This window comes from Alosa sapidissima, chromosome 23 (assembly GCF_018492685.1).
Source record: "Alosa sapidissima isolate fAloSap1 chromosome 23, fAloSap1.pri, whole genome shotgun sequence".
In the NCBI taxonomy this organism is placed as follows: Eukaryota; Metazoa; Chordata; class Actinopteri; order Clupeiformes; family Clupeidae; genus Alosa; species Alosa sapidissima.
In genome coordinates, this window is record NC_055979.1 from 29,411,724 (window position 1) to 29,426,723 (window position 15,000).

A 15,000-nucleotide genomic window follows, 5' to 3' on the forward strand; every position below is an offset into this window, starting at 1 on the left:
GCGACAATAAAACGGAAATAAAATAGAAATCTTAACAGCTGTAGGCTACAATGAAATGTTTGTGGTGAGACTCAGGTATTCTACAGGCTACAATTAAATGTTTGTGGTGAGACTCAGGTATTCTACAGGCTAAAAAAAAATCGTCGAGGGTCGTATTTGCAAGGGATTAATATTTCCCAAGGTATTTTTTTCCCGGACCGTTTTATTGAAGGTGAAATTCACCGTAATTTCTACCGACGTTGTCCATAATAATTACTGACATGGCACATTCAGACGGGACTAAAACCCCTGCTAATAATGACTTTATCCCAAAGGAACGGCGTGCCGCGATAAAGGAGCAATTATTCAGCAATGAAAACCAGGTGTGAAAAGGACTGCTGTGGAACACGTGGCCCAGGTGTAGATCTGGGTCAGCTCTACCCTCTCCTCCATCTCTTTCCTCCTCTCCACCTCTCTCTCCTTCATTTTGTAAAGAAATACATCTATCGCCCATGTTATGCCAACATATCTAATTCACCTGGATGTTGGGATGTTTCTCTCTGTATCTCATCCTCACATGAAATATATTAGCGGGAGACTCACATGCTCAAGGAGCTTTCCGGAGAGGTTGGATGTCTGCTCGTTTTGCGTAGTTTTAAGTAAAAAATCGTAGCGGCGTATTTTGATCTGAAAATGCGTGGTTGCTACGCAAAATGCGTACAGGTTGGCAGGTCTGCAGTTCCCCTTCACCTCCGACCCCTCACCTGCGTGGTCGGGCGTGCTCTCTGAGCAGCTGTAGATGCGCTTGATGAGGTCGGGCATGCGGGTGTGGTAGCGCTCCACCACGTTGAGCTTGCCCTCCAGCTCGCGGTCGTCGGTGTGTGTGGCGTAGCGCCTCAGCCCCCCGTAACCCCCCAGGTGCTCCTTGGAGAAGCCGCGGATAAACGCATCCTGGATGAACAGATTCTCTGAGGGGGAGGGGGGGGTGGGTCAGAGAGAAAGCGAAAGACACAAAAACCAGAAAGACAGTCAGTGTCGTATAATGTGGACATTTGGGTGAACACACACACACACACACACACACACACAGAGACAGAGAGTCAGAGTGTCGTATAATGTGGACATTTGGGTGAACATACACACACACACAGAGACAGAGAGTCAGAGTGTTGTATAATGTGGACATTTGGGTGAACACACACACACACACACACAGACAGGCAGAGTGTCGTATAATGTGGACATTTGGGTGAACACACACACACACACAGAGACAGAGAGTCAGAGTGTCGTATAATGTGGACATTTGGGTGAACACACACAGCCTGACAATTTCATGCCCAGAGTTCAGTGTGTGCTTGAAAACAGCTCTTTTGTGTGTGTGTGTGTAAAACTCACCTTTCTTGCGCTTCTCAGTTGGCTGCATCAGCACCCAGATATCCAGAATCTTCTTGAGACCAAAGTTATCAACCCCCTGAAACACATGAACACAAACATTTTCCATCAATAAAAATCAGGAATTACAGTCATGGAAAAATTGTCAGTACCCTTCCACGAAAAAAAGAAAAACCCTCAATATCTCTCTGAAAAACGAACAGGAATTAATCATTGTTTATTCCATGTTTACTGAAATTAGACCTTGCTTCTGACACAGTGGTCACCAAACTACGGCCCGCCAACTCATTTTGGGTGGCCCCCCAAAACATGTCCGTGGTATATAGCATCTGGCCCGCACGGGAGTATGACATCGTCTATACTATAACTTCCGTAATTTCCCCCATTCATTCTCTATGGCGAGTCAGTACACCTGTAATACTCTTTTTGTCCACTGGTGGTTGTTTTGGTGCTGTTTCACGTTTGCCATCGAAAACGGAACTAGATGTACCGCATAGCGGTACAAAATATGACCGCCGCTCAGTCCTGTACATCCATTCCGCGAAAATAAATCACACTTCAATTTGTCTCCATCTTTTACTCCATCCCCCACTCTTGAAACTTTTGTGTATGCTTGTTTGGCATGCCTGAGTGTGTGTGTGCGGCTGCACAGAAAGTAGCCTACTGGTGCTGAAAAGGTGAATAGATTGTAGAATAGCCAAAGAAGATGTAGCATTGTTATAAAACCTTTAAAATCTCTAAACAATCACAAGTAGGGCAGGTCATCACAGTTCATCCATTGCAACTGGATTGATGAAAGGTCACTTACACCTGTAGGCTACATTGTATTTGGGAAAAGCAAAAGGTATCAGCATAATGTTATTTATTTATTTATTTATTATTTATGTATTTATAAACAAAAACATCTCTGTCAGTTCCATGCCGTTTTCAACAGCTATCAAAAACAAAGGTCATTTTTGGATGGATGGATTTTTTGTGAATGTTTCTTCTTCTACATAAGATTTTAGTCATCTTTAGTTCATGTAATACTTTATTGTCAATGCACAAATTAAGTAACAGTAGTCTGAAACGAAATGCTGTTTTACATCTAACCAGTGGTGCAAATAACTGACATGTCCAAATGGGCCTTGATGAAATGCGTCGCTAGACTGTTCATACACATTTTAACGGGCCAAAGTTGAAGAGCTTTTGTCCGTTATTGTTCGTGCAAATATAGGCTGATTCATGTTCCCTTGCATTGTGTAACTGAGGTCCATGGCTAGTCTGGCTTTCATCAGACCAAGCTCAATCTTTTAAGAAATCAAAAAATAAATAGCGGGCAGATCAGGCTGGGTTCACCCAGCCAAGTCCATAGGCGCCCGATATTGTTTAATTTTCAGATTGAGATATACACGCTCTGGCTATTCTAAATGCAAAAATGCATTAGGGAGTTATGACAAAACTGTAACTAACAAACTAGATCCTAATAGAAAGCTGTTAGCTTCCCTAAGCTACAGGTAGGATTATAAGGTAGGCCTATTTACAACATAAATTGTCAATAGGCTATGCTGGCGACACAAATAAAATCTCCTTTGGAAACCAATGGCTTACGCCTTACAGTATCAAGCGGACTTAAACTGCCATATCGTGGCGAAAGGTTGTAATAAAATTCACGCAGCTCCTTGAGTCAAGGAAAGCGCGAATGAAGTAGCCACTTCTAAATGGGACCCCCTACACGGTAGCTTAAGGTGTGTTGCTAAAGCAGCCATAATGAAATGAAGGTGTCATTGTTTGGATACTTCACACACACGTGCTTTTTAATTTCACAGACTACAACTACCAAGCTGTAATCAAAGCACATCGATTCCCCTCTCCCACCCTGCACGCACTTAAAACAAAATAAACAGGCGTCTCAGTCTCACGCATGTATAGGCAAAACTGTATCAGACCGGTGTAACGTTGGTAAATCTTCCATTGCACAGAATGATTTTGTAGCACGTGCAATAAATGACAGTCGAAAGATACAAACAGTGCTGCTATCAATTTGCTTGGTATAACCGCATTTATAGTTTTCTACAAATGCAATCAATCAAATGGGCCTCAATCACTCAACCAACGCTAACGGTAACATTACCTAGGTCCTTATTGATATTACAAGATTAACGTACCTGCAGTAAAAACCAAGCATGTCCGATAAACATCCTCACTTCATCCTCACTTACACTTCATGTGAACATCGTCCTGTCCTTATTAGATGTTCGCTGCGGTAAATTACAGTCCTTGTAGGAAGTGTCCATTATTTTTTCAACCCACTTTTAACTTCCAACAAAATTACGTCTCACTGCAACGATGCGCCATCTAGTGGACAAACGACTACTTATCGCCAATACTGAAAATGCAGCCATGATGATGATGATGAATATTTTGGCTTTCTTTTGATCCTATTGAATTTGTAATTATGTATCGGCCGTTCTAATACCGATAGTATGTGGGTGCCTGTGTGTGTGCATGTTTATATGTGTGCACCGCCATTTACAGGCCAATGAGTGTACAGTCACTAAATGTACACATAACCTAATTTTTTTAGCCCCCCCCCATGGATGAAATTCTACGAAACTTGGCATACCCCCAGACCCCCAGAGAATGCCAGGTCAATCATACACATAAAATTTGGTGCAGTTCTGAACATCTTAACTGAAGATAGGGGCGATTAAAGCAGAATAATATTGCATTTTCATTTTTTACCGGGGGGGGCGCAAATCACAAATGAGTGATTATGAGCCAGGTTGATGTGGGCCCTTGAGACCAACATACCATAAAAGATTCACAGAGAACTGTGTCTGCCCTACCCTCCTTTCGGGGGGTCCAGTCCAGCGGGGGGGCTGCAGATGAAAACGAAAAATGACGGTTCCATGCTATCCATGTGGGGGTACATGCCCACCAAGTTTTGTGTACCCCGGTCTTTCAGTGTCCCGGGAATCCTTGTTGGTGTACGTCACTAAATGTACACATAAATTATTTTATTGTAAGGCCCCCCATGAACGAAAGTACACAAAACTTGGCATGCATTCAGAGGGTGTCATAATGATCCTACACTTTTAATTTCGTGCAGTTTTGACCTTGTCAGCCAGAGATATTGAGATGAAAACACCTAATTTTTTGCTTTTTAATTTTTAACTAGGTGGCGCTATACATGAAATAAGTGGTAATGGGATGGGTTGACATGCCCCCTTAAGACCAACATACAAAAAAAAGGTGGACCTCCTAGGCCCTACGGTTCTCGAGATATTCACAGAAAACTGTCTCCGGCCACCTACAGGCCAGTTGGTGTATAGTAACATAAATTAATTTATTGTGTGGCCCCCCATGAACGGAATTCCACAAAACTTGGCGTGCATACAGAGGGTGTCATAATGATCCTACACTTCCAATTTCGTGCAGTTTTGACTATGTTAGGTCACAGATACCTTCAATTACACCACCTCATTTTTACTTTTTTGTGTTTAACTAGGTGGCGCTATACATGAAATGAGTGGTTATGGAATGGGTTGACATGGCCCCTTGAGATCAACATACAAAAAAAAGATGGTCCTCCTAAACCCTACGGTTTTCGAGATATTCACAGAAAACTGTGTCTGCCCTACCCTCCTTTCGGGGGGTCCAATTCAGCGGGGGGGCTACAGATCAAAACGAAAAACGATGGTTCCATGCTATCCATGTGGGGTTACATGTCCACCAAGTTTCGTGTACCCCGGTCTTTCAGTGTCCCGGGAATCATTGACGGAAATTTGGGCATGCGAAAAAGAAAAAAAAAAAAAAAAAAAAAAAAAGAAAAAAAAAAAAAAATCTGACTAAACCTATATGACCGCCGCTTCGCTGCGCGGCGGTCATAATAACATGTAGGCCTACCTGCAAACAATGTAAGAGGCCTATGCTTGCTGACTGCATCAGTGCTCAAAGTATTCTAAAAGTGTATCAATTATTTGTTAACTAGATGTACCGCATAGCGGTACAAAATATGACCGCCGCTCAGTCCTGTACATCCATTCCGCGAAAATAAATCACACTTCAATTTGTCTCCATATTTTACTCCATCCCCCACTCTTGAAACTTTTGTGTATGCTTGTTTGGCATGCCTGAGTGTGTGTGTGCGGCTGCACAGAAAGTACCCTACTGGTGCTGAAAAGGTGAATAGATTGTAGAATAGCCAAAGAAGATGTAGAATTGTTATAAAACCTTTAAAATCTCTAAACAATCACAAGTAGGGCAGTTCATCACAGTTCATCCATTGCAACTGGATTGATGAAAGGTCACTTACACCTGTAGGCTACATTGTATTTGGGAAAAGCAAAAGGTATCAGCATAATGTTATTTATTTATTTATTTTTTATGTATTTTTAAACAAAAACATCTCTGTCAGTTCCATGCCGTTTTCAACAGCTATCAAAAACAAAGGTCATTTTTGGATGGATGGATTTTTTGTGAATGTTTCTTCTTCTACATAAGATTTTAGTCATCTTTAGTTCATGTAATACTTTATTGTCAATGCACAAATTAAGTAACAGTAGTCTGAAACGTTATTGTTAATGCACAAATTAAGTAACAGTAGCCTAGTCTGAAACGAAATGCTGTTTTACATCTAACCAGTGGTGCAAATAACTGACATGTCCAAATGGGCCTTGATGAAATGCGTCGCTAGACTGTTCATACACATTTTAACGGGCCAAAGTTGAAGAGCTTTTGTCCGTTATTGTTAGTGCAAATATAGGCTGATTCATGTTCCCTTGCATTGTTTAACTGAGGTCCATGGCTAGTCTGGCTTTCATCAGACCAAGCTCAATCTTTTAAGAAATCAAAAAATAAATAGCGGGCAGATCAGGCTGGGTTCACCCAGCCTAGTCCATAGGCACCCGATATTGTTTAATTTTCCGATTGAGATATACACGCTCTGGCTATTCTAAATGCAAAAATGCATCAGGGAGTTATGACAAAACGGTAACTAACAAACTAGATCCTAATAGAAAGCTTCCCTAAGCTACAGGTAGGATTATAAGGTAGGCCTATTTACAACATAAATTGTCAATAGGCTATGCTGGCGACACAAATAAAATCTCCTTTGGAAACCAATGGCTTACGCCTTACAGTATCAAGCGGACTTAAACTGTCATATCGTGGCGAAAAGTTGTAATAACATTCACGCAGCTCCATGAGTCAAGGAAAGCGCGAATGAAGTAGCCACTTCTAAATGGGACCCACTACACAGTAGCTTAAGGTGTTTTGCTAAAGCAGCCATAATGAAATGAAGGTGTCATTGTTTGGATACTTCACACACACGTGCTTTTTAATTTCACAGACTACAACTACCAAGCTGTAATCAAAGCACATCGATTCCCCTCTCACACCCTGCACGCACTTAAAACAAAATAAACAGGCGTCTCAGTCTCACACATGTATAGGCAAAACTGTATCAGACCGGTGTAACGTTGGTAAATCTTCCATTGCACAGAATGATTTTGTAGCACGTGCAATAAATGACAGTCGAAAGATACAAACAGTGCTGCTATACATTTGCTTGGTATAACCGCATGTATAGTTTTCTACAAATGCAATAAATCAAATGCCTCCATCACTCAACCAACGCTAACGGTAACATTACCTAGGTCCTTATTGATATTACAAGATTAACGTACCTGCAGTAAAAACCAAGCATGTCCGATAAACATCCTCAGATTTATTTCGGCTTCAAGAAGAAATGGGAATTACACTTCATGTGAACATCGTCCTATCCTTATTAGATGTTCGCTGCGGTAAATTACAGTCCTTGTATGAAGAGTCCATTGTTTTTTCCAACCCACTTTTAACTTCCAACAAAATTACGTCTCACTGCAACGATGCGCCATCTAGTGGACAAACGACTACTTCTCGCCAATACTGAAAATGCAGCCATGATGATGATGATGAATATTTATTTTGGCTTTCTTTTAATCCTACTGATTTTCATTTTTTACCGGGGGGGGGCAAATCACAAATGAGTGATAATGAGCCAGGTTGATGTGGGCCCTTGAGACCAACATACCATAAAAGATTCACAGAGAACTGTGTCTGCCCTACCCTCCTTTCGGGGGGTCCAGTCCAGCGGGGGGGCTGCAGATGAAAACGAAAAATGACGGTTCCATGCTATCCATGTGGGGGTACATGCCCACCAAGTTTTGTGTACCCCGGTCTTTCAGTGTCCCGGGAATCCTTGTTGGTGTACGTCACTAAATGTACACATAAATTATTTTATTGTAAGGCCCCCCATGAACGAAAGTACACAAAACTTGGCATGCATTCAGAGGGTGTCATAATGATCCTACACTTTTAATTTCGTGCAGTTTTGACCTTGTCAGCCAGAGATATTGAGATGAAAACACCTAATTTTTTGCTTTTTAATTTTTAACTAGGTGGCGCTATACATGAAATAAGTGGTAATGGGATGGGTTGACATGCCCCCTTAAGACCAACATACATAAAAAAGGTGGACCTCCTAGGCCCTACAGTTCTCGAGATATTCACAGAAAACTGTCTCCGGCCACCTACAGGCCAGTTGGTGTATAGTAACATAAATTAATTTATTGTGTGGCCCCCCATGAACGGAATTCCACGAAACTTGGCGTGCATACAGAGGGTGTCATAATGATCCTACACTTCCAATTTCGTGCAGTTTTGACTATGTTAGGTCACAGATACCTTCAATTACAACACCTCATTTTTACTTTTTTGTGTTTAACTAGGTGGCGCTATACATGAAATGAGTGGTTATGGAATGGGTTGACATGGCCCCTTGAGATCAACATACAAAAAAAAAATGGTCCTCCTAAACCCTACGGTTTTCGAGATATTCACAGAAAACTGTGTCTGCCCTACCCTCCTTTCGGGGGGTCCAGTCCAGCGGGGGGGCTACAGATCAAAACGAAAAACGATGGTTCCATGCTATCCATGTGGGGTTACATGCCCACCAAGTTTCGTGTACCCCGGTCTTTCAGTGTCCCGGGACTCATTGACGGAAATTTGGGCATGCGAAAAAGAAAAAAAAAAAAAAAAAAAAAAAATCGGACTAAACCTATATGACCGCCGCTTCGCTGCGCGGCGGTCATAATAACTAACTAACTTCTATTCAAGTCATATTTCTGGGACTTTCTGGGATAATTATTTCTATTTTTTATTCACACGTTAAAAATGTTCATACAGAGCTCAAAGTTCTCATCAGGTGAGTGAAAGTTAGAACGGTGGTCATTTCAGATCTGTTTGCCAGCACTTCATAAAACTCTCATAGTCTGATAACTTTAAATTATTTGTAGGATATTGCTTGTTCACAACTTGAGCTATGTATGCAAAGAAACAGAGTCTTTTTATTAGTATTATTTCATTTGAGCTACATTTTACACTGATATGGCATGGTGGCACAGCTAACAACATAAACACAGCTAGCAATGGTATTAAATTGCAGTAGCCTATGATTAAATGTAATGGAATATTCAACTAAGGTAGACTGCTGTTGTTCTCAGCACTAAGCTATTTAAGGTTACTGATATACTCCGAATCTCTGGCCCTCTCTTAGAGCCAGGCATAGTGAGCTGGCCCTCGGAAGAAAAAGTTTGGGGACCAACAGTCAACATTCTCTAACAGAATATTTTAAATCAAATAACAAATGAAAATGTAACAGACAAAAATGATGGCACCGTTTACCTAACAGTGTTGCAAACCTTTAGAGGCAATCACTGCCAACAAACGCTTTCTGTAGCTCTGAATGAATTCTGTAGCTCTTATTTTGAAGAATCTGGGGCTGTATTCACAAAGCCTTTTATCTTACCACTAGGAGTACTACTAAATCGCACTAAAATATTTTAGCTAGGAGTTTTCTCTTAAAAGTTATTCACAAAGCCTTTCAGACCTACTTTTAGTAAGGAAAAATGACAACTCCTAAATTAAGAGTGAGCCTTCGTTGCTATGGATGACGTCATTACTCATGCACGAGCTTGACTGAAGTGACCACCTTGATTGGCTGATGATTGTAACGCGGGAATGATTCCAAACACCTCCCTTACGATGATGAGTGACAGGTGACAGGTCTGAGAATGCGTGCGCTACACAGGTAGTGCGAAGGACGGAAGATGATGAATAAACTGAACTGAATAAAAAGGCCTAAATGAATAAAGAGTAAGGCAAAACAAATAGCCTAGTAGCCTAATGAATAATGCGGATTGATGCAGTATCTTTGCAACATTATTAAATTAACCTGTCACCATAGCCTATGCCCACGTTTGCAAAGAGGAGAACATTTTAATTTGATTCACAATGAAACGTTACATTTAATTTACATGTTCACAATGAGTGGTTTTGCTTGTTGTTGGTGGCGTTATTGCATCCCTTTTTTGCCTACAATGCAAAATTGTTCCCTCGCGATTGGAAGCTCCTGTAGCCGCATACGCATTTCAAAACATTGCGACGTGAAATGCCACAAAAGGGTTTGTGAATAGGTCTTAGTGAGTTAGAAGTCCTCTCAACTTCTTTTAAGCTGTCCCAGACTTAGGTGCTACTTTTAGGTCTAAAATGCTTTGTGAATTACTTTTAGTGAAAAAAATTAGGAGTCCTAAAGTTAGGAGTGACACGCCCATTATTTTTAGGAGTTGCTCCTAAATTCGCCACTTATGAGCTACTTTTAGCCTTAAAATTCTTTGTGAATACGGCCCCTGATCCATGAGACAAATTTTGTTTTCTTCTGTTAAAAAAATAAATATGTCTCGCATGTTAGATTTTTTAAAATGGCCTCCATTAACATTTATGACTTCTTTGTGTGCTATTGGCATCATCATAACCAGCTTCATGAAATAGTCACTCAGAATGCTTCTTAACAGGAGTGATCAAAACCCAGGAGTGGTCAAAACCCAGGCGCTCCACACGGGAGCTTCAGTAGCACTGCTGTGTCTAACGTACAGTGTTAAGAGTAGCACTGCTGTGTCTAACGTACACAGCGTTGAGAGAAGGACAAGAGTGTGAAACGCTGCAGTCACAGCAAAAGATGGCTGCTTTGAGGAGGCTAAAATGGAAAACATTTTGTTTTGTTTACTGCACATTTGGTCCATGTGAGCTGGGATGACCAACACCCTCTTGGCAACCTAGAAGGACACTTAAACCCTGAAGGACACTTAAACCCTGACTATTTGTTAAAGCAGCTGGTGGATACTCATGTGAAGGCATGCCGTCTCATGCTGTCTCCACAGCATGCCTTCACACAGATGCACATCTTTGTGAAGGCATGCTGTGTCATGAAATTTTCATAATTGTGGGCTCCTTATCAGAGTACTGCAGAATGTGTGTTCAATACCAGAGTATTTCATAATTTGGGTTCCGTACCAGAGTATTTCATAATGTGGGTTCCTTATCAGAGTACTGCAGAATGTGGGTTCCATATCAGAGTATTTCATAATGTGGGTTCCTTATCAGAGTACTGCAAAATGTGTGTCGCGAGTATTCAGGAGTGTATGAGGCTGGATCTGACCGGCAACATGTATGTGTGCTTCACTCACCCCTATGAAGTGTGTGTGTGTGCTCCACTCACCCCTATGAAGTGATTGTGTGTGTGTGTGTGTGTGTGCCCCACTCACCCCTATGAAGTGGATCTTGCACAGTGGGTTGGCATCCATGAGCTTCACGGCTTCACTGAAGACGGACTCATTACAGCGGGAAAGGATGGCCACTTTACCCTCGGCCTCACCAGTGCCACACACATTCCCTGGCACAGACACAGACAGACACACACACACGCACAGACACACGCACACAGACAAACACACACACACCACACACACAGACACACAGACACATAGACACACACACGTTAGAATGGATATTAGTGTATTCAGAGGATGGAGAATGGGCATGTGTATGTATGTATGCTAGTGCATATGTGATGGAGAATGGGTATGTGTATGCTAGCGCTAGTGTATATGTGATGGAGAATGTGAGGGGTTAGGTGCCTTGCTCAAGGGCACTTCAGCCGTGCCTACTGGTCGGAGTTCGAACCGGCAACCCTCCAGTTACAAGTCCGAAGCCCTAACCAGTAGGCCACGGCATGTGTATGTATATGTGATGGAGAATTGGCATGTGTATGTATGCTAGTGCTAGTGTATATGTGATGGAGAATGGGCATGTGTATGTATGCTAGTGTATATGTGATGGAGAATGGGCATGTGTATGTATGCTAGTGCTAGTGTACATGATGGAGAATGGGCATGTGTAAGTATGTATGCTAGTGCTAGTGTATATGTGATGGAGAATGGGCATGTGTATGTATGTATGCTAGTGCTAGTGTATATGTGATGGAGAATTGGCATGTGTATGTATGCTAGTGCTAGTGTATATGTGATGGAGAATGGGCATGTGTATGTATGCTAGTGCTAGTGTATATGTGATGGAGAATGGGCATGTGTATGTATGTATGCTAGTGTATATGTGATGGAGAATGGGCATGTGTATGTATGTATGCTAGTGCTAGTGTATATGTGATGGAGAATGGGCATGTGTATGTATGCTAGTGCTAGTGTATATGTGATGGAGAATGGGCATGTGTATGTATGTATGCTAGTGCTAGTGTATATGTGATGGAGAATGGGCATGTGTATGTATGTATGCTAGTGCTAGTGTATATGTGATGGAGAATGGGCATGTGTATGTATGCTAGTGCTAGTGTATATGTGATGGAGAATGGGCATGTGTATGTATGCTAGTGCTAGTGTATATGTGATGGAGAATGGGCATGTGTATGTATGCTAGTGCTAGTGTATATGTGATGGAGAATGGGCATGTGTATGTATGCTAGTGCTAGTGTATATGTGATGGAGAATGGGCATGTGTATGCTAGTGCTAGTGCTAGTGCATAAGTGATGGAGAATGGGCATGTGTATGTATGCTAGTGCTAGTGTATATGTGATGGAGAATGGGCATGTGTATGTATGCTAGTGCTAGTGTATATGTGATGGAGAATGGGCATGTGTATGTATGCTAGTGCTAGTGTATATGTGATGGAGAATGGGCATGTGTATGTATGCTAGTGCTAGTGTATATGTGATGGAGAATGGGCATGTGTATGTATGCTAGTGCTAGTGTATATGTGATGGAGAATGGGCATGTGTATGCTAGTGCTAGTGCTAGTGCATAAGTGATGGAGAATGGGCATGTGTATGTATGCTAGTGCTAGTGCATATGTGATGGAGAATGGGCATGTATGCTAGTGCTAGTGTATATGTGATGGAGAATGGGCATGTGTATGTATGCTAGTGCTAGTGCATAAGTGATGGAGAATGGGCATGTATGCTAGTGCTAGTGCTAATGTGATGGAGAATGGGCATGTGTATGCTAGCGCTAGTGTATATGTGATGGAGAATGGGCATGTGTATGCTAGCGCTAGTGCATAAGTGATGGAGAATGGGCATGTATGCTAGTGCTAGTGCTAGTGCTAATGTGATGGAGAATGGGCATGTATGCTAGTGCTAGTTCTAGTGCATAAGTGACCATGTGTATGTATGCTAGTGCTAGCGCTAGTGCATAAGTGATGGAGAATGGGCATGTATGCTAGTGCTAGTGCATAAGTGATGGAGAATGGGCATGTGTATGCTAGTGCTAGTGCTAGTGTACATGATGGAGAATGGGCATGTGTATGTATGCTAGTGCTAGCGCTAGTGCATAGGTGACCTACCTTTCTCAAGTGTTCCCACTAAGGTCTTCTTCACTCCTTTGCACACGCTAAGTATGGAGGCTCCGACAAAAGCAATCTCAGGTCCAAACCTGAAACTCTGATAAATAATCCATCCATGAATAGAAACGGCTACACATGTCTGTCTGTCTGTGTCTGTCTGTGTCTGTCTGTGTGTCAGTGTAGGGCAATGGGAGCAAATCATGCACTATAATTGTTTTCTGCATGCATACCATACCGTCGTACTTTGATGTGAAATGCATGCATAGTACACATAATGTGTACAGGTTGGCAGATTGTGTGTGTGTGTGTGTGTGTGTGTACGTACCTGTGTGAGGTAGTAGACGTGTGTGTGTGTGTGTGTGTGTGTACGTACCTGTGTGAGGTAGTAGACGTGTGTGTGTGTGTACGTACCTGTGTGAGGTAGTAGACGTGTGTGTGTGTGTGTGTACGTACCTGTGTGAGGTAGTAGACGTGTGTGTGTGTACGTACCTGTGTGAGGTAGTAGACGTGTGTGTGTGTGTGTGTACGTACCTGTGTGAGGTAGTAGACGTGTGTGTGTGTGTGTACCTGTGTGAGGTAGTAGACGTGTGTGTGTGTGTGTGTGTGTGTGTGTGTGTGTGTGTGTGTGTGTGTGTGTACCTGTGTGAGGTAGTAGACGTGTGTGTGTGGGACCGTGTGGAGAGCGTTGACGGCTCCTCTGAACGTGTAGATCTGCTGGTGAGGGTCACCCACTAACATCTTCCCACACGACTGGGACAGAACAATGTCCATGATGGCTGATCACACACACACACACACACACAGACACAGACACAGACACAGACACAGACACAGACACACGCACACGCACGCGCACACGCACAAGAGGAGGTCATGATCAAATACAGGTGACCAACAGTGTACTAATCAGTAGAACACACCAAAGGTGTCTTCAAAACACTACATGAATTAAGCCAAGTCTTCGTTACGTTACGTTACGGCTACGTTTCTACGGTGATGATGAAAAGAGAAGACGCAGAAGTGGCGTCTCAGGGGGAAATCTTTGTTTATATGAAGACGCAAGAGTATGTGATATTCGATTGGAGATGCATTCCAGACCGCTGGGTGGTGGTGTGATAGAACCCCGGTACGTCACACGCAGACATTCTAATTTGACAGTTTAGCCAGAGAGGTAATCAAGGATCTTTGGTTTAGCCGTTAAGACGGAGACGCAACCCGGGTCGTCTTCAAAACTCTACACTCTGGAAGGAGTCTTCAGATTTTTGCGTCTTCAAGCCCTGATGGCGGGGTCGCCGTGTAAACGAAAGGCACTTATGATAAAATATTTTGTCGTCTTCCTTAGCAATCGTTCTCATATAAACGGCCCCCTACACTAAAAATCCTAGTCTCTATTGAAAAAGCTTTTAGTCCAGGACTAGGCTTAAGCCATGCACAGGGAACTGGCCGCTAGAGTTTAAAAACCCCAATGTCTGACTGGGCTATGGAGTTTATTTGGACAGGACCAGACAGATTACGTACCTGGAGTACAGTCTTGGGCCTCGTCAATGAAAATGACATCGTACCCATCCAGAACAGGCTTCTGCAGCTGCCACAGCTTCAAGTAACCTGGAGGAAACACACACCCATGCAGCAAACACACACCCATGTAGCAATCACATTCAGGGTTCAACACACAGACACACACACACACGTAGCGATGGTGCTGCTATGCATACCGTCATGGGTTATGTGATGTGCCATCTCTCTGGTGGGTCTCAGTTCGGTCATCTTCGTCCAGATGTCCTGCGCCAAGCTCACAAACTTCTGCAGCCACGAGAGAAAGAGCATGGGATGAGGCTTCCGTTTCATCAGCAGTACTGACCTGCCACCCACCAGAGCAGTACTGACCTGCCTCCCACCAGAGCAGTACT

At 42.7% G+C, this 15,000-nt stretch overlaps 1 protein-coding gene across 3 annotated transcripts in view; it reads right to left on the bottom strand.

The window, feature by feature from the left end:
* The window catches only part of fbxo18 (F-box DNA helicase 1), a 26,061-nt gene that overhangs the window by 3,547 nt on the left and 7,514 nt on the right, over window positions 1–15,000 (bottom strand). For all 3 annotated transcript variants that reach the window (XM_042080791.1, XM_042080790.1, XM_042080789.1), the window contains exons 11-17: window positions 14,806–14,893; window positions 14,609–14,695; window positions 13,730–13,866; window positions 13,091–13,187; window positions 11,001–11,128; window positions 1,378–1,453; window positions 744–947 (exon numbers count right to left, since the gene is read on the bottom strand). In XM_042080791.1, the coding sequence (XP_041936725.1) occupies window positions 744–947; window positions 1,378–1,453; window positions 11,001–11,128; window positions 13,091–13,187; window positions 13,730–13,866; window positions 14,609–14,695; window positions 14,806–14,893 (817 nt within the window). The remainder of the gene's footprint in view (window positions 1–743; window positions 948–1,377; window positions 1,454–11,000; window positions 11,129–13,090; window positions 13,188–13,729; window positions 13,867–14,608; window positions 14,696–14,805; window positions 14,894–15,000) is intronic.